The 17,354-nt window shown below is 41.1% G+C and overlaps 1 protein-coding gene across 1 annotated transcript in view; it reads left to right on the top strand.

The window, feature by feature from the left end:
- The window catches only part of LOC109468769 (dynein heavy chain 6, axonemal-like), a 48,443-nt gene that overhangs the window by 19,680 nt on the left and 11,409 nt on the right, over positions 1 to 17,354 (top strand). The window contains exons 26-51 of the mRNA XM_019767090.1: positions 6 to 116; positions 424 to 549; positions 849 to 1,004; positions 1,651 to 1,798; positions 2,149 to 2,300; positions 2,605 to 2,758; positions 3,187 to 3,458; positions 4,101 to 4,350; positions 4,837 to 4,967; positions 5,474 to 5,688; positions 6,202 to 6,385; positions 6,884 to 7,108; positions 7,892 to 8,113; positions 8,875 to 9,022; positions 9,440 to 9,597; positions 10,039 to 10,170; positions 10,576 to 10,747; positions 11,132 to 11,295; positions 11,620 to 12,117; positions 12,707 to 12,994; positions 13,633 to 13,814; positions 14,264 to 14,444; positions 15,198 to 15,433; positions 15,851 to 16,013; positions 16,370 to 16,537; positions 17,009 to 17,260. Coding sequence (XP_019622649.1) covers positions 6 to 116; positions 424 to 549; positions 849 to 1,004; positions 1,651 to 1,798; positions 2,149 to 2,300; positions 2,605 to 2,758; positions 3,187 to 3,458; positions 4,101 to 4,350; positions 4,837 to 4,967; positions 5,474 to 5,688; positions 6,202 to 6,385; positions 6,884 to 7,108; positions 7,892 to 8,113; positions 8,875 to 9,022; positions 9,440 to 9,597; positions 10,039 to 10,170; positions 10,576 to 10,747; positions 11,132 to 11,295; positions 11,620 to 12,117; positions 12,707 to 12,994; positions 13,633 to 13,814; positions 14,264 to 14,444; positions 15,198 to 15,433; positions 15,851 to 16,013; positions 16,370 to 16,537; positions 17,009 to 17,260 — 5,088 coding nt within the window. The remainder of the gene's footprint in view (positions 1 to 5; positions 117 to 423; positions 550 to 848; positions 1,005 to 1,650; positions 1,799 to 2,148; positions 2,301 to 2,604; positions 2,759 to 3,186; positions 3,459 to 4,100; positions 4,351 to 4,836; positions 4,968 to 5,473; positions 5,689 to 6,201; positions 6,386 to 6,883; positions 7,109 to 7,891; positions 8,114 to 8,874; positions 9,023 to 9,439; positions 9,598 to 10,038; positions 10,171 to 10,575; positions 10,748 to 11,131; positions 11,296 to 11,619; positions 12,118 to 12,706; positions 12,995 to 13,632; positions 13,815 to 14,263; positions 14,445 to 15,197; positions 15,434 to 15,850; positions 16,014 to 16,369; positions 16,538 to 17,008; positions 17,261 to 17,354) is intronic.

Below are 17,354 nucleotides of genomic sequence, written 5' to 3'. Positions count from 1 at the left end.
TCCAGGTTGTCCTGAATGTTTCACAGACCATGTGGTGTCGTGACCTGACCGAAGCACTGACCTGCGACGGAGACAGACAGAAAGCACTACAGGAACAGGAGGACAAGAACTTTGCAGTAAGAACAACGTTTCTTGTTGCCGCTCTGTTGGGCAAATGTAGCAAAGAAGTGACTCTATTGGAGACCTCTACAAGCAGCATGTGTTAGCTACCTGTATATGGAGTATAGACTAAGGATATTTAATATGCATATGGCTGTAACAACAAGCTAAAAATGTACATAACTTGTACCATATAAACCTTGGCAAGGCTTGCAAAGTCACAGAAGCCACTCAAAATAGAACCCCAAGTCCTACAAGAATCGTACTCTAAGTACAGTATGAGATAAACTTGACTGACGTTGGCGTCGTCTGTTCTTTTTTCAGCAACTGAACCGATTGGCTGAGCTGGTCCGAGGTGAACTGCCCAAACTGACCCGTAACATCCTGGGTGCCCTCATCACTATTGATGTCCACGCCAGGGACATTGTGACTGATATGGTCAAGGCAGAGGTAAGGGGAGAATCATTAACACCTTCTGTGTGATCAGGGCTGAGGTAAGGGGTGAATCATTGACACCTGTGTATTCATCACTCTCTGATGTATACTAATCAATAATGGATAATAAAGTTAAATTGGATAAAGCATTTCACAGTGTTAACTGTTATTGTTGTTACTTCTTTGCAGTGTACTTCTTCACAGAAGATTGTAAACCCAGTACATATTTCTTGGGTCTTCAATGAAAATTTTTCCACCAGCATAGAACCCTCCTTCCTTCAGTGTTGCTGAATTGTTGTTGATTTTTTCCGTAGGTTGACAGTGTGAACAGTTTTGACTGGCAGAAGGTACTGAGGTACTATTGGGACCTGGACCTGGACAACAGTGTCGTACGCTGCTCTTCTTCCATGTACATCTCTGGACACGAGTACCTCGGCGCTTGTCCACGTTTGGTCATCACGCCTCTCACCGTAAGCACAATCTAAGCATTTCCCTTCAATATCTATAACTTAAAATGCAATAATGAAGAGATTATCATAGTTTTCTTATTGATGTGAAAGTGGTGCCAAACATGTTACAGTCAGTGGTATTAGTTATGTAGGGAAGTCTGTCTGTAGTCAAGACAAAAGGTTTCTTTCAATAGAGCTGTCCCTGTCCTTGGTGCTGAAATTGGGGTTCAGGGAAGTTTCTCTTGTCACATACTTGAACTGTGTTTAATTCTGAAATTCTAAAGAATCGTGTCTTTTTTATATCTTTAGATGTACAGTATACTGTAATTTCAGTATTATTTATCATGAAACTTGAACTTGAATTATATTTTGCAGATGAAATGTATTAATCAAAAATTTGGTTTTCCTGAAGTTTCTTCTCCTTCTTCTCCTCGTGCCATTTCGTCAAGTGGATTTAATTTCTTCATTTTTGGGGCCAAATGGCCAGAAATTTTGTATGGTAAAATTAGTGTAGTATGATGTACAATGTATTAATTTTGCTTTCAAACAAATATAAATAAATTGGCCTTTCTGAGTAAAAGAAAAGGTCTAGTTTTCTGCAGGTTAGCCTTTCTTTTTTGAGAACTTTTTATTTTGAGGAGTTTTCTGACCATGTGTGTTGTTTTAGGACAAATGTTACCTGTGTCTGATGGGAGCGCTACAGTTAGACCTGGGAGGGGCTCCAGCCGGCCCAGCCGGTACAGGCAAGACAGAATCCACCAAGGATCTCGCCAAGGCCCTGTCCAAGCAGTGTGTCGTCTTCAACTGCTCTGAAGGTACGTAGTCTTAACTTTATAGCACACTGAAGTAGCCATTTGGTTACCAGTTCTGTATTGGTTATGGGGTTAGTCAGCAGGGAGAAGGTTAAGTCAAAGTAGAGAGTTAAAAAACACTGTCCTTTTTTTATTTATCACATTTTTGTTGGATCAACGTTGCATCAGAATTTGTCCGTTGCAGACATTATCTTTTATGACACAACATTTGAATCCCTAAATACATGATATTCAAAAAAAAATTCAGTAGGGCATTCTGCCAAAGTGCTAGTCACAATCTACAGGTTTTGTGCAGGTGCAGTGCATTCTGCTATCATGCTGAGTTCATCCAAATTGTACAATGTTTTCCTCAGGTCTGGACTTCAAAATGATGGGTCGGTTCTTCTCTGGTCTGGCCCAGTCCGGTGCCTGGTGCTGTTTTGACGAGTTCAACAGAATCGACATCGAGGTGTTGTCTGTGATCGCACAGCAGCTGCTGACCATCAGAAATGCTAAAGCAGCGAAGGTAAACATGTCACTGTCTAGTAGATTAAAGTATTGCTATATTCCTTTTGCTTTTTACAGTTATATAATTTCGGGTATAGAAGTATTGTTTTGGTGGCTAAGCTGTGTGTTTGTGTGTCTGTCTGGACAAAGTAAATTGACAGCTTGTGGGTGGGGAAGGTTGACAGGTTGAATGACAGGAGGTCAATAGGTCAGACACAGGAAATGGGGTCACTGTGACTTCTCTGATTTTTGTTGAATCTTTTATGTATCATTTTTCTTCACAATTGATCTTACATCTGATGTTCTGATTTGATGTATTCCAGGTTTCACGCTTCATGTTTGAGGGGCGTGAGATCAAACTGGACCCGACGTGCGCTGCCTTCATCACGATGAACCCCGGCTACGCAGGCCGTACTGAGCTGCCAGACAACCTCAAGGCCCTCTTCAGACCTTTTGCCATGATGGTGCCAGATTATGGTTAGGGGCAACCTATCTTTATTTGTTACATTTTTCTCTGGATTGCACTTTCTCTGGATATGAATTGTATGAAGAACATTTAGTAGATATCATATTATAAGCCAGACAATCATTTTCCATCCATCCATTCTCCCCATCCATCCTTTCTTTCCATCCATTCCATCTATCCATTCTTTCCATCCATCCATTCTCCATCCACCCACCCACCCACCCATACATCCATCCATCCACACACCCATCCACCCATCCATCCATCCATCCACCCATCCATCCATCCATCCATCCATCCATCCATCCATCCATCTCTCCATCCATCCATCCATCCATCCATCCATCTATCCTTCTATCTTTCAATCTATGATCCATTCCCTCCATCTAAAATTGTGTCTACTAGTCATTCATCAGTGTGTAATGTTTGTGTCCTGTAGGTCTGATTGCGGAGGTGATCCTGTACTCTGAAGGTTTTGAGTCGTCCCGCCCGCTGGCTAAGAAGATGGTGCAGATGTACAAGCTGTGTTCTGAGCAGCTGTCCCAGCAGGACCACTACGACTTCGGGATGAGAGCGGTGAAATCTGTGTTGGTCATGGCCGGGTCGCTGAAGCGAGAAAACCCGGACAAACCGGAGGACGTGGTGCTGATCCGAGCCCTGCGTGACTCCAACCTGCCAAAGTTCCTGAAGAATGACGCCCAGCTTTTCCAGGTCTGTGTTAGAATTGGGTATATGGCATCATACTGCATTTCTCTTAAAGATTCAATGTGTTATGGATGTATGATCATAAAGAATTTGTGTGCAGCAGTATATCAATTATTTTTACATTTTTACAGATAGTATGTAATAATACTATCATGAACATTCTGATGATTCTAAAATCGATACTTCAGCACCAAGGACAGGTGCTGTTACACATGTATGATATTGTACAGTACCTACATGAAATGATTCTTTCTGTAACAGTTGTTGTTTTAAAAAGTTCCTAAACTTTCATGAACTTTCTGTCATTAAGTTCTTGAATTTTCTTATTAAATTTGTAAACTTTCTTGATAAATCCACCATCCCAGTAACAACTTTTGGCCACCATTGCTTGATCGTTTTTGATGAGTGATTTTTTCTTTTTTGCATCAAATCAAGTCTTCTACAAAGTTCTACCAAACACAGTTGAGCTTTCTGTTGTTAAGTTCTTGAACTTTCTTGATAAAATCACCATTCTGCTATCAACTTTGAGACACTTTGGACATCATTTTGACAAGTGGTTTTTCTTTGCCTTGAATCAAAAGTTCAAAAACTATAGAATATGATTCCCACAAAGTTTAACACATTTTAAAATGTTGTTTGCTGTTTTAGGCCATCCTTCAAGACTTGTTCCCAGGTGTGGAGATCCCAGAGCATGACTACGGCCAACTGCAGGCTACGATAGAGGAGTGCATCGAAGCCCAGAACTGCCAGCCTCTGCCGCCATTTGTCAAGAAAGTCATCCAACTGTTTGAGACGATGCTTGTGCGTCACGGCGTGATGTTGGTGGGACCGACCGGAGGAGGGAAGACAACGGTCCTGCACACATTAGGAGATACGCTGGGGAAACTCAAGGAACTAGGTCAGTCTTCCTTTCAACATTTTTACATTTTTTTTAGAAAAAAAAATTTTTTGGAAAAATTTTTTTTAGAAAAAACATTTTTGGCAACACTTTAGGGGTGGGGGTATTATTTGTGTTTTTTTTTTAGAACTAGATAATGAGCAATTTTCAGTCATTTGATCTTAAAGCCTAGCTCGGGTACTTTTGCCAACAAGGTTATAATTACGTTTTTGGAAGTGTTTGCATATATGTGATCATGATATGTTCAGAATGCCTACTCGATATCCACTTAAATCTATAGATAGGTCTTGTTTCTGGCTGCTCTGAATCCGATACAGCAGGAACTATGGAAGAGGGTAAAAACTTAACTACTGAAAGTCTGCGTCATTACAAAATTAATGACACAGCATCCAAAGCATCCAGTAATTCCACCTTTACCAAGAAAATTCTTTTTATTTATGCTTGGAGTTGAAAAAATTGAAATATTTGTTGTTCTGTTGGTTGCAGACCTGGGCAACCCTCAGTACCAGCCTGTAAGGTTGTACACGCTGAACCCCAAGTCCATCACTATGGGTGAGCTGTACGGAGAGGTGGACCCTCTTACACTGGAGTGGAAGGATGGACTCATGGGCATCTGTGTAAGTACATGACTGGGAAAACTGTGTCATTCCTAGATATACAGGCTTGCTGGCAACATGTCCTGCACTCTACATGACGTTTAAGTTATCACTGTTAGCTTGTACAACATCTATCTTGTTGGAAGCATACATGTAGTTGATAAGTAAAACATATACTAGATAATCTGATAAGCGTTATTCCTGCACATAGAATACAAATTAGCTATTGTTTAAAAGTTCCAGGAAGTTGTAGGAAAGGTGTTAAATAACTGCTAGTAGACTAGGTCTAATCTCCAAGCAGATCCCTTTCGGTGGCAAGACAGTATCCATTAGCCAGAGAAGGTCGCTGGCCACCATTGCTGGGGGTAGCGACAAAAAAACGGCCACATAAGTATAAAAAGCAAACAATCATTCCCCCACCACTCTGCTTGGAGAGGCCTACATGATGTAAACAGAGAATTAACAGTTACATTTGCTTAAAAATACATTCAGCATTTCTATAAGACGGTATGTTTTCCCCCATCCAGGTAAGAGAAGCATCCAGTGACACGAGTGACGACCATAAGTGGGTGATCTGTGACGGCCCTGTCGACGCTCTGTGGATCGAGAACATGAACACTGTGCTGGACGACAACAAGATGCTTTGTCTGGCCAACAGCGAGCGGATCAAACTGTCCCCCTGGATCCACATGGTGTTCGAGGTGCAGGACTTGGCTGTGGCTTCACCTGCCACTGTCAGCAGGTAGGCATTGCTGCAGCTATATATAGGCAAAGGACTAATTTGCATACTTGGGACAACTCACAAATAGCTGTCCACAGTATGCAAATAAGCTATGTGTGATCATATATTTGCATACTTGGCATAATTTAGACGTCTACCTTTATCATTTGACTTGCATATATATGACTGGCAAATCTAGTTCTAAGTTAGCATGAAAGTTCATCTGTGTTGGTACAAATCATTATGAAATAAAGACTGAACTTTAACTTCCAACACTAGACATAGAATTGGGACTAGTTCTAAGTTGTCCCCCGATGCAAATGTTTAAAATATTTGCTTTCTTGGGACAACTTAGAATGATCCATATTCATTTGACTTGCAAATTAGCATTAGGAATGTTGATATAACATTATGCAAATGTTGTATAATACTTTGCATGCTTGGGACAACTTAGAATGATCCTTAATCAATTCACGTGCAAATTAGCATGAAAAATGTTGATATAATTAATAACATTGCAATTATTTCACACAGATGTGGCATGGTGTATGTGGACCCTGATGAACTGAGATGGAGGCCCTACGTGCAGAAATGGATGGCGGAACGTGGGTCAAAGTTCAAAGAGGAGACGCAGGCGTACATCATGGAGCTATTTGACCAGTACGTGGAGAAGGGCCTGCAGTTCGTCAACAAGAAATGTGTGCAGGCCATCAATCAGGTAAGCATAATATGCTGTAAGAATATGTTTATGAAGGTTACTCATCCAAGAATGCAAGTCTTATAAATCTTGGTTTAGTCCAACAGAGTTACAGACATTTCTACCACTATTCACTCTCCTTTAAAAAATAAACGAAAGTTTACATTCAGATATGCTGTAGTATAGCACAGACATTGCACATTTACAGGCTTTTTCCTCATTGCCCTCACACAAAATATAAACGTAAGACAGTGCTCAAAAAGCTACAGTACAAAGCAATGTTATCAGAGATGTAGACCTTTGAGTTTTAATAAGCTTTGCAACATGGAATTGATTAAGTCTTGCTAATGATTTTAAAGTTTTTCAAAAGTATATTCTGAACAAGTAATCATTACTGATGTAAAATCGACAACAATTTTATCTTTTTGTCAACATGTAGTAAAATGTTCTGGGTTAGTGGTTAGGACTACTGATTCCAAAATGTAAGCATAGGTAATAATCATGATGTGTTGTTTCCAGGTTGACATCAGTAAGGTGAACACCCTATGCTGCCTGTTAGAGTCGCTCCTATTGGTCGGGAAGGATGTTGACCTGAAGCAGGACCCAGCTAAGCTCCACCCCCTCATCTGTACCGTGTTTGTGTTCTGTTACCTGTGGTCTGTGGGAGGGAACCTTCTGGAGCAGTTTTTCGATCCGTTCGAAACCTTCGTGCGACAACAGATGGAAGACAACCCTGATGCAAAGGTACAGTAACTATTTTTAACCAACAAATTTCCCTGTCCTTGGTACTGAATATGCCATCTTTTACCAACTAGTTTCCCTGTCCTTGGTGCTGAATATGTAATCTTTATCCAACAAGTTTCCCTGTCCTTGGTGCTGAATATGTCATCTTTAACCAACAAGTTTACCTGTCCTTGGTACTGAATATGTCATCTTTATCCAACAAGTTTCCCTGTCCTTGGTGCTGAATATGTCATCTTTAACCAACAAGTTTCCCTGTCCTTGGTACTGAATATGTCATCTTTAACCCACAAGTTCCCCTGTCCTTGGTGCTGAATTTTCATTTCAATATTTAGTTTTTGGCAGCTAGATTTCACGTCACTGTCAAAATCATGAGTGATTTGCAGTTAATTTATTATCATTTTTTTTAGATATAAAGCCTTTTTATTGTGGGAGATCATCACAGAGACAACAAAATGGGCAACATAGTAACTTGACATGCCTTTACACAGAAACTATACAAGTTACATGCCACTGTTTAGTCGGATTTACTGCAAGATACCTTATTATCAAAGGGAACTTTAGGGAACTCCATCATATGAAAGAAAAATAAGTGTAGTTACTAGTTAGAGTATGTGCATGTAATTTCTTGGAACATACTCCACTGTAGCTAGCATTACATTGTTTTCTGTCAGTGATGATAACATTTTTTCGTTTCAACATCTATTGATATAGCAAGGACGTTCCAATTTCCTCTCCATTAAAAAAATTTAGAACTGAGTATTTTGACTCTCCCTCAACTAACAGCTGTATGCCGGAGGTGACTTGTGGAGTTGCTTCATCGATTTTGACTCCAAGCGGATGGACATCTGGGAGAAGAGAGTTCCAGTCTTCAACTACAATGCCGAGGTTCCCTTCTTTGACATCCTGGTTCCCACCATCGATACGGTCCGCTTCGGTTACCTGCTGGAGAAACTGCTAGCTGTGGGGAGATCTGTGCTGTACTCGGGGACCACTGGTGTGGGCAAGGTAAGGACATGTGTAACATAGATGTAACAGACATGTAACAGACATGTAACATCTAACATACATGTAACATACATGTAACATACATGTGGGGAGATCTGTGCTGTACACGGGCACTACTGGTGTGGGAAAGGTAGGGACATGTGTTTTAGCTGTGTCAAGAGAGCTGTAGTTGTAACAGTTATTGGTATCAAGTCTAAGTTTATTAGTAGTTTGTCATCTCTCTGTCTCTCTTTCTTTCTCACTCACTCTGCAGAACTTACTTGGAACTGTTCCCTGACTGTACCTCTTCTCTTCTTCCTGTCCTCTATAACTAAAGGCAAGGTATTTCTATCCAGGTTTCTGTCTAACTTCTATGAATTTGCTTAATTAGCTCTTCCTTGAAAGTTCAGGGCTTCTCTTTTTGTAATTGTGTTCCCACAAAATGAGTTTATGTATGATCTAGTCCTGTTTGCCCAATAAATTTTAATTTTACTTTAACCATAGTCTTACAAACTGTATTTTTTACACTAATTTAGATTATTGTACATTATTTGTACGACAATGTATATTGAGTATCAGTTTATCAAATGTAAATTACTATACTTAACTGAAAGCAATAGTCCCTAAGACCACTAGCTGTCTTGAACATAAAGAATACAAAAACTATGAACAGATATATATTGAACATCTGACAATATTACAGTAAACTATGCTCTCACTTGCTCTAGCCTGTACACAGTCCACTGATACTAAATGCTATAATTTGCCACCACCCTCCCCAGTCTGTGATAGCCCGAGCTATCCTGAATGACCTGGCAGAACCTAAAGGCTATGTGCCTGTCACCATCAACTTCTCAGCACAGACCAGCAGCAAACGCACTCAGGAGATCGTGGAAGGAAAACTGGAGAAAAAGAGAAAGAACATCCTCGGTATGTTTTTGTTTTGAATTCATATCAGTCTTCATTTTATTACAACAATGTTTCAAAGGATGTCTTCATGATCATTGTACAGTTACTATTTGTTATCATGTCTCGGATATATTTGGGAAGCCTGAGTGCTTAACAGTTTCTAACTCTCTAAGGGAGTGAAATACAGTCAAAACTGTACATAGTCATTACCTATAGAACCACTCGGCCATTATGACCATTTATTTTGGTCCAGGTCACCCTTGGATAATTTTTAGCATTGACGCATTAAGAATCCTGTCTATAGTGACCACCTGTCCACATAGACATGAATTTTCAAGTTTTTTGTATTGGTCCTTTTACATGTAGCATCAATGACCAAAACAGGAGCAATTTCTTTTTACATTGTATAACAAGGCTCCTTTTTTTTTTCTTTCACAGGTGCACCCGTCAACAAGAAGGTAGTCATCTTCATCGATGACTTGAACATGCCCAAGTTGGACACTTACGGCTCTCAGCCACCCATCGAGCTCCTGCGCCAGTACCAGGACTTTGGGGGCTTCTACGACAGAGAGAAACTCTTCTGGAAGGAGATCAAGGTTAGAATGACACATTTTGGCGATGCCTCAGGGGTGGAGCCTGCTTCATAGTGGTTGATATTCTGAATGTTCCACCTAAGCAAGAGTCAACAGTAGATAGAGGATCCCTTTTTTGGCTACACCTCGGAGGGGTGGTCCAGACATCTGTAGCTACAGGTATCGGAAAAGGGCTATTTTGAGTACTATATCTGTATCTGTATAGCCCGTATAACCACCCTTTGTGTAACACACCAGCTTTGCAGGCACACAGTGTGGCATCAGTTGGCTATGTTACATCGAACGACTAAGTCTTGTTACACCTAACCTTTGAACATATAACTCTAAATATTGTTTAAAGCTTATATATCTCTTCTTATGAATACAAACTGACAGTGTATGCAATTAGTTATTTCTGTTTTTTTGTGTCATCTGATTCAAACTTGATTGGATTGTTGATTCCAGGATGTGACCTTGTGTGCGGCCTGTGCCCCACCTGGTGGAGGTCGTAACCCCGTGACCCCTCGCCTGATTCGCCACTTCAGCATGCTCTGTCTACCATCACCCTCAGAGCACAGCCTCAAGCATATCTTCAAGGTAAGACCACAAAGTTGGCCTTCAGTTTTTGGCAACACCTTGGGGATGGAAGACTTCTTAGATTTAGTGATTCCACCATGTGAGGATTATGTACATTTTAGTTGGAGTACAGAAGAACGCTTGATTATTACCAAAATTGCATTTAGAGGTTGTTGTGTAAACATAGCATGACCTATATACATTTGTATATAGGTCATGTAATAGTATGGGCAAATATTGTTATGAGGAGGGAGATGGACTGAAATATGTTGTATTTGCTCCCAAGCAAATGTTGGCCTTTGTACATGTATGTCCTGGGTACCACTGTGAATCTGTGCATTAGGTCACTCACCTGGTCTATCCTAGATAACTAAAAAAAAGAAAGATAATCAAAAGATATAAATCTGATGTTGATGTTCTTTCCAGGCCATCCTGTCAGGGTTCCTGAAGGATTTCCCTGCTCCTGTGAAGCAGAGTGTGGAGTCTGTAGTGTCGGCGGCTGTGGAGATCTATGAACGTCTCAGCACAGACCTCCTCCCGACCCCCGCCAAGTCACACTACGTCTTCAACCTGAGAGATCTGTCCAAGTGTATCCAAGGTGAGAAGGAGAAATGTGGTTGTTGTTGTATGTTCACTCACACTCACTCACTCACTCACCGGTTTATCGTCTGTTGTTCTTCAGAATGTTATTGTTAAGCAGTATTTCTGTGATTTGTGTAATGAAGTATTAAAGAGTGTGGGTCAATGTTGTGTGTGTGTGAATGAGGCGTTGGTCTTTACCTTTTTTAGGATTTCATAAATGAATCATCTTGTAGGTGATTTATGATAATTAGTATGCAAAACAACATCCTTACTTTGTTATTTTTCATATAGACCTGATATGCAGAAAGACAGGAATATGTGTCTTGTTTAAGCCTGCTTTCTTTAATAGTATAAAGTTCAAATCATGATGACAAGACAACTGATGATATTTGTCCTTCAGGTATCCTGCAGAGTGATGCCGGGACCATCCGTGAGCAGCTGCACATCTTCAGACTCTTCTGCCACGAGTGTCAGCGTGTCTTCCACGATCGTCTCATCAACGATGAGGACAAACTGTTCTTCAACACCATCCTGTCAGAAATGTCATCCAAGCACTTTGGACAGGTTTGTCAACAGTTTACTATGAGGGTCTGCATGCCCTTTTTTGTAGGGTGTAATCAGGCCTTTTCAGTCTTTGTAATCCATCTGCAGTCACCCAAAATCAACGTACATGTAATTCATAATCATTACATTAGCCGTAACACATAATTAGTCATTTTCATTGTACATAAAGTGCTCATTAAGCAGTGGATGTTTCAGACTTCTTGTACTCAAGTGACATTATATTTTATTAGAACAGTGTAACATTTTATGCACTTTTTATGCATTTTATACAACTTGTGCTTGAGAAGACTTTGCTTTAATTTCTGTGACATGTTTTCCACACAGAACGTTGAACCGGAGACGTTTGTGAACAGCCCCATCATCTTTGGCGACTTTATCAAGATGGGCGCTCCGGCGAACGACCGCACTTACGAGGAGCTCAGCGACATGAAGAAACTGAAGAACGTCTTGGGCGACTACTTAGACGACTACAACATGTCCTCCTCCAAGGAGATGAAGCTGGTGTTCTTCGTAGACGCCATCCAGCACGTGTCCCGTATCGTGCGCATGATTCGGCAGGAGCGCGGGAATGCACTTCTCGTGGGGGTGGGGGGCACGGGGAAACAGTCCCTCACCCGCCTGGCCTGTCACATCTGTGGATACAACTGTTTCCAGATCGAGCTCAGTCGAGGGTACAACTACGACGCCTTCCACGAGGACTTGAAGAAGTTGTACGACATGGCTGGTCTGAAGGGAGAGAACACCGTCTTCCTCTTCACTGACACCCAGATCGTGGTGGAAGAGTTCCTTGAAGACATCAACAACATCTTGAACTCTGGAGAGGTAAGTACAATGTAGCACCAACAAGTCGGCTTACACTTGGTTGAGGATATGAAATACAAATGTATGTCAGCTTTCAGACTGTATGATTTGGATTGTGAAGTTTTTCCTGTTTGACTGTGTATATGCATTTCAGGGTGAGTGGCTGTAGTTCAGTTGAGGCCAATTATAAAAGAGGTCGTCAAATGTTGAAAAATCATCTTTGTTTTCAGTTATTTTGCAGATTATACTGTAAATTTCAACATACTAGTTGGTTGTGTTTCTCTAGTTCACCCTACTATAATTTTTACCACCTTGTCACCTTGGGGTCCTCAACTATAGAAATCCCTATAAGGGAAAAACTGTGTTCTGCTACCTCAAGTGCCCCCCTCCCTCAGATACATTATACAAGTCTGATCCTACCAATGTTCCATATAATATTATATGACATTCACAAAATAGTATCTATAGTGCTAGTTTTGATACATATAACTTATAAGCATTACTGAAGACATTAGAGTAGATATCAGCTACAAGTAGATATCATGTACTCAGAAACGCTTGCTATACATTGTACCTGGTGCAATAAAGTTTGACTTTGACTATATTCCAGGTCCCCAACCTGTTTGAAGCCGATGAGTTTGAGAAAGTCCTCGCTGGCACACGCCCAAAAGCAAAGGAGGCTGGGATATCGGAAGGGGACCGTGACGCCATCTTCAACTTTTTCATTGGTCAAGTTCGCAACAACCTGCACATTGTGCTGTGCATGAGCCCCGTCGGCGATGCCTTCCGCTCCCGCTGTCGTATGTTCCCATCGCTTGTCAACTGCTGCACCATCGATTGGTTCGTCCAGTGGCCACGGGAGGCGCTGCTTTCCGTGTCACAGACATTCTTTGAGCAGGTAATAATATCTGTATCTGTATCTACTCTCCAAGCAGAGGTTTGGGTTATTTTTGTCGTGTTTTTAGGCTTTTTTATCAGGGTTTCTTTTTTGGACTGAAATTTTTTGTTCCACCCAGCACATGCCAAAAAAATCCAAAACCCAAACCTCTGCTTGGAGAGTATCTGTATCTGCATAGCTGGTATAACCGCCATTCAGCGTAACACACCAGCTTTGCAGCCACGCAACCACTTTGGACCAGACATCTGTCACCATGGCAACTAGTACTGTTACAGTAGCAGACACCCTGTGTTCAATAGTTTAGTACCATTTGAAGGTTAACATTACGCATTTACTTTGCAAATGTTACCTTAGCTTCTAGTTACTAATAGTCATTTTGTACATTTTGTACAAGCTAGAGTTGCTAATAGCAGCTAATACCACCCCACCACCCCCAAACAATTCTTGGTTGATAACTCTGATACTTGAAGACATGACTATTTCTTGTCCTTTTCTGAGCTGGTATGGGATACAATGATCATTGTACTTACACATGTACATGTAGTGTTTGGTACATGTAGTAGTGATGGTACGTCCACCAATTTATTACTCATTTTGTACATGCAACCAGTTTACTAGACTCTGAACATTTTGTGCAGGTGGACCTGGGCTCGGATGAGATGAAAGAGAAGATATCGGAAATGTGTATGGAGATTCACGTGAGTGTGACTGACATGTCGGAGAGGTTCTACGCAGAGCTGCGGCGCCGGTACTACACCACTCCCACCAGCTACCTGGAACTCATCAACCTCTACCTCAGCATGCTGGGGGAGAAGAAAAAGTGGGTAGAACTTATGAATTGTCTTCTTTTTTTGTTTGGACCAGTAAACCTGTGATAATCAACTACAATGTATAAGCTTCATAAAACTACAATCATATATACGGTGACATGAGTCTAAATCCCTCCTGCTATAAAATTGCAACATGATGTAATTCAACAATAGTTGCCATGGTGACAGACATCTGGTTCAGGTCATTGACCTTATTTGTTTGGAGAAGAGGCAACAGAGCAAAAACAATATTTATGCAAATAATGCAAATTAGCATGTTGTTTTTCTATCAATGGTTGTTTCTTAAAAATCAGCAGGTTCCTTGACAAAGACTGAAGTTGAAAATTTGGATAGATCTCAGTACATTCTGCTGACATACTAGTATTACATGCCATTGCAGCTCTTCAAAACAAAAAGTGTTTAACAGTTGAACTAATGTCTGAGCTGATATCTCCTACAGACAACTGGTGACGGCGCGTGATCGTGTGAAGAACGGTCTGGAGAAGATCCTGGAGACTAACGAGCTGGTGGCTAACATGGAGCAAGAGCTCACCCTGCTGGAGCCGGAACTCAAGCAGAAGTCTGAGGACACAGACGCTCTCATGGAGAAACTCGTGGTCGACCAGGAGAAGGCTGATCAGGTGGGCTTGTTTGTTTGTTTGTTTGTTTGTTTGTTTGTTTGTTTGTTTGTTTATTTAAAATGGAGAAACTGGTGGTCGACCAGGAGAAGGCTGATCAGGTGGGCTTGTTTGTTTGTTTGTTTGTTTGTTTGTTTGTTTATTTAAAATGGAGAAACTGGTGGTCGACCAGGAGAAGGCTGACCAGGTGGGCTTGTTTTATTATTACTTCCGGGTAAGGAAGTATTGTTTTGGGTGGCTGAGTTGTGGGTTTGCGTCTATCCTCTCATGGAGAAACTGGTGGTCGACCAGGAGAAGGCTGATCAGGTGGGCTTGTTGCAGATTAAAGTATTGTTTTGGGTGGCTGAGTTGTGGGTTTGTGTCCGTCCTTGCTAATTGTTCTGGTTGCATGGTGGGTGGAAGGAAGCCTGACCATTATACGGTTTGCAATGTTAATGATATATATTAAATTGAATTACATCATACAATCCCTCCCATAGGTCCAATACATTTACAAAAACAAAACTGATTCTTTTTGTTTACAAACATCCGGTTAATAATCTTCCTGGAGTCCCTAATTCAATAGTCATTTAACATTTATTTGATACAGTACGATAGAAAATTGGAATCTGATAAGTGATAATATTAAATAGTGACTGTCACTAAATTCCTACGAATATATTTGCCCTTACAATTAGCCTTAACTAAAATTACAGAAGGCTAGCTAAGGTTTACATTACTTGAACAAAATCTAACAATAAGATAAACATGTCACAGGTACGGAGAGTGGTACAGGAAGACGAGGCCGTAGCTCGTGTTAAGGCAGAAGAGACCCAGGCCATCGCTGATGATGCACAGAAGGACCTGGACGAGGCCTTACCGGCACTGGACGCTGCTCAGAAGGCTCTGGACGCCCTGGACAAGTCGGACATCTCTGAACTCAAGGTGTTCAACAAACCACCAGACATGGTGATGACTGTCATGGAGGCCATCTGTATTCTACTCAAAGCAAAGTAAGACCTCAGACTTGGAAATATTTTTTATTCAAAATCATGCTGATGACACACTTTAAGTCTTAGATGAGTGGTTTTATGGATGTGAGGTAAATTTTGTTTCAGACAGAAGGTTCTAAATGTGTGACTTAATGCAGCATTTTTGTGTTTTATGAGGAAGTTTCTATTAGTATTCTTCTTGAATGTTTTCTTGGAGCTGTAGACATTCAAAGAGGGTAAACAAAAACACTTGGCCTATACTTCAATGAAATGCAAAATATAGAATGTCAACATGGCAACAGACACAGCAATATGTGTCATGAATATGCTCTATACATTGTAGCATCCATTTATGCCTGTAGTTGTAATATGACTTATAGAAAGGAAATGAGACTTAAGGTGACATTACAGTTAACTTGACAATGTTTCTTTCCCCAGGACGGACTGGGCATCAGCAAAAACCCTTCTTGGTGACCCCAACTTCCTGAAGCGTCTACTGGACTATGACAAAGACAACATCCCCAACGTTCTGCTCAATAAACTGAAGAAATACATCGACAATCCAAACTTTGTGCCAGAGATTGTGGAGAAGACATCCAAGGTAAGGCCTAGGGAAAACAGTTGTGTTTTCTGTTTCCCAACAAATCCTAAAAAAAACTACCAACCCTAGCCTTTTTTGTGTGGATCTCTACAAGGGGCATAAATTTTTCAAGCTGATCGACCTTTTCTAGTTCCTTGATCTGACACTTCAGTGATGAAACGTTGTGCAATCAGTCCTACAACTTTGAGTTTGAAAAAAATAAGTGTCCTTATGCAAGCTTTACTTTGTTAAACTGTGTGTATCTGTTCTAACCTGGTACTGTCTCGTCTGTAGGCCTGTAAGTCCATGTACATGTGGGTCCTTGCCATGGACCTGTATGTTTGTATCTGTTCTAACTGAGACTATCTGGTCCACAGGCCTGTAAGTCCATGTGCATGTGGGTGCGTGCCATGGACCTGTACGCCAGGATTTTCCGCCAAGTGGAGCCCAAGAGGGAACGTCTTAACGCAGCGCAGGCCGAGCTGGACGCTACCATGGCAACTCTGGCAGAGAAACAGGCAAAGCTGAAGGAAGTAGAGGACCAGGTAATGCACTTAAGCAACATACAATTTTCTTTTAAATTTGTGGATTTTGGTGACACCTGAGCGGTGGAGCCAATGAAGCAGTTCAAAATGTTGTCTGATTGCTGATCTACATATTTGACAAAAGATAAATTGCACTTGAAGAGAACATAACTGGATAATGGCATTCAAGAATTAACTACTAGCATTATCATAATAGAGCCCTAGTGTTTGATGTAGTGTGTTGAATGTCAGAATTTCTTAGTAATACGAACAGTAAATTGTTTCTGTGTCAAATTGTTATTCTTAGATGTACAACTGTACTGTAACCTTGCATTTGTATTGACAGTTACTAGAAGAATAGGTCATAAAATATTACACAAGTCAGGACAGGCACATTGTAACATTTTTGTTTGCTGTATTTTTTAAATTGTAGGAAACCGATGTTTTGATTGTGCAGCTAGACCAGTTGCTGAAAGTTTCTATTTTGTCCAGATTGCAGAGCTGCAGGCCTTGTACGATCACAGCGTGGCTGAGAAAGATCGACTGGTCAAGCAGATGTCGCTGACCCAGGCACGACTGAAGCGTGCCGGCAAACTCACCACTGCCCTGGCGGACGAGCAGGACCGTTGGACGATTAACGTGGCCGAGTTTGAGCGCGACCTGGGGAACGTCGTCGGGAACGTGTTCGTGGCCGCAGCCTGCGTGGCGTACTATGGCGCCTTCACAAACATATACAGACAACAGGTAACTATTTGTGATCAGTTGATGATGACTGGTTTATTGATTTAAAACTTTATAAAGAAGACAGAAATAAATAAATAAATAAATCTTCTTTATA

Source organism: Branchiostoma belcheri, unplaced genomic scaffold (assembly GCF_001625305.1).
Source record: "Branchiostoma belcheri isolate BF01 breed outbred unplaced genomic scaffold, Haploidv18h27 scaffold2, whole genome shotgun sequence".
Classification (NCBI taxonomy): domain Eukaryota; kingdom Metazoa; phylum Chordata; class Leptocardii; order Amphioxiformes; family Branchiostomatidae; genus Branchiostoma; species Branchiostoma belcheri.
This window is presented reverse-complemented; position numbering and strand designations above follow the sequence as displayed.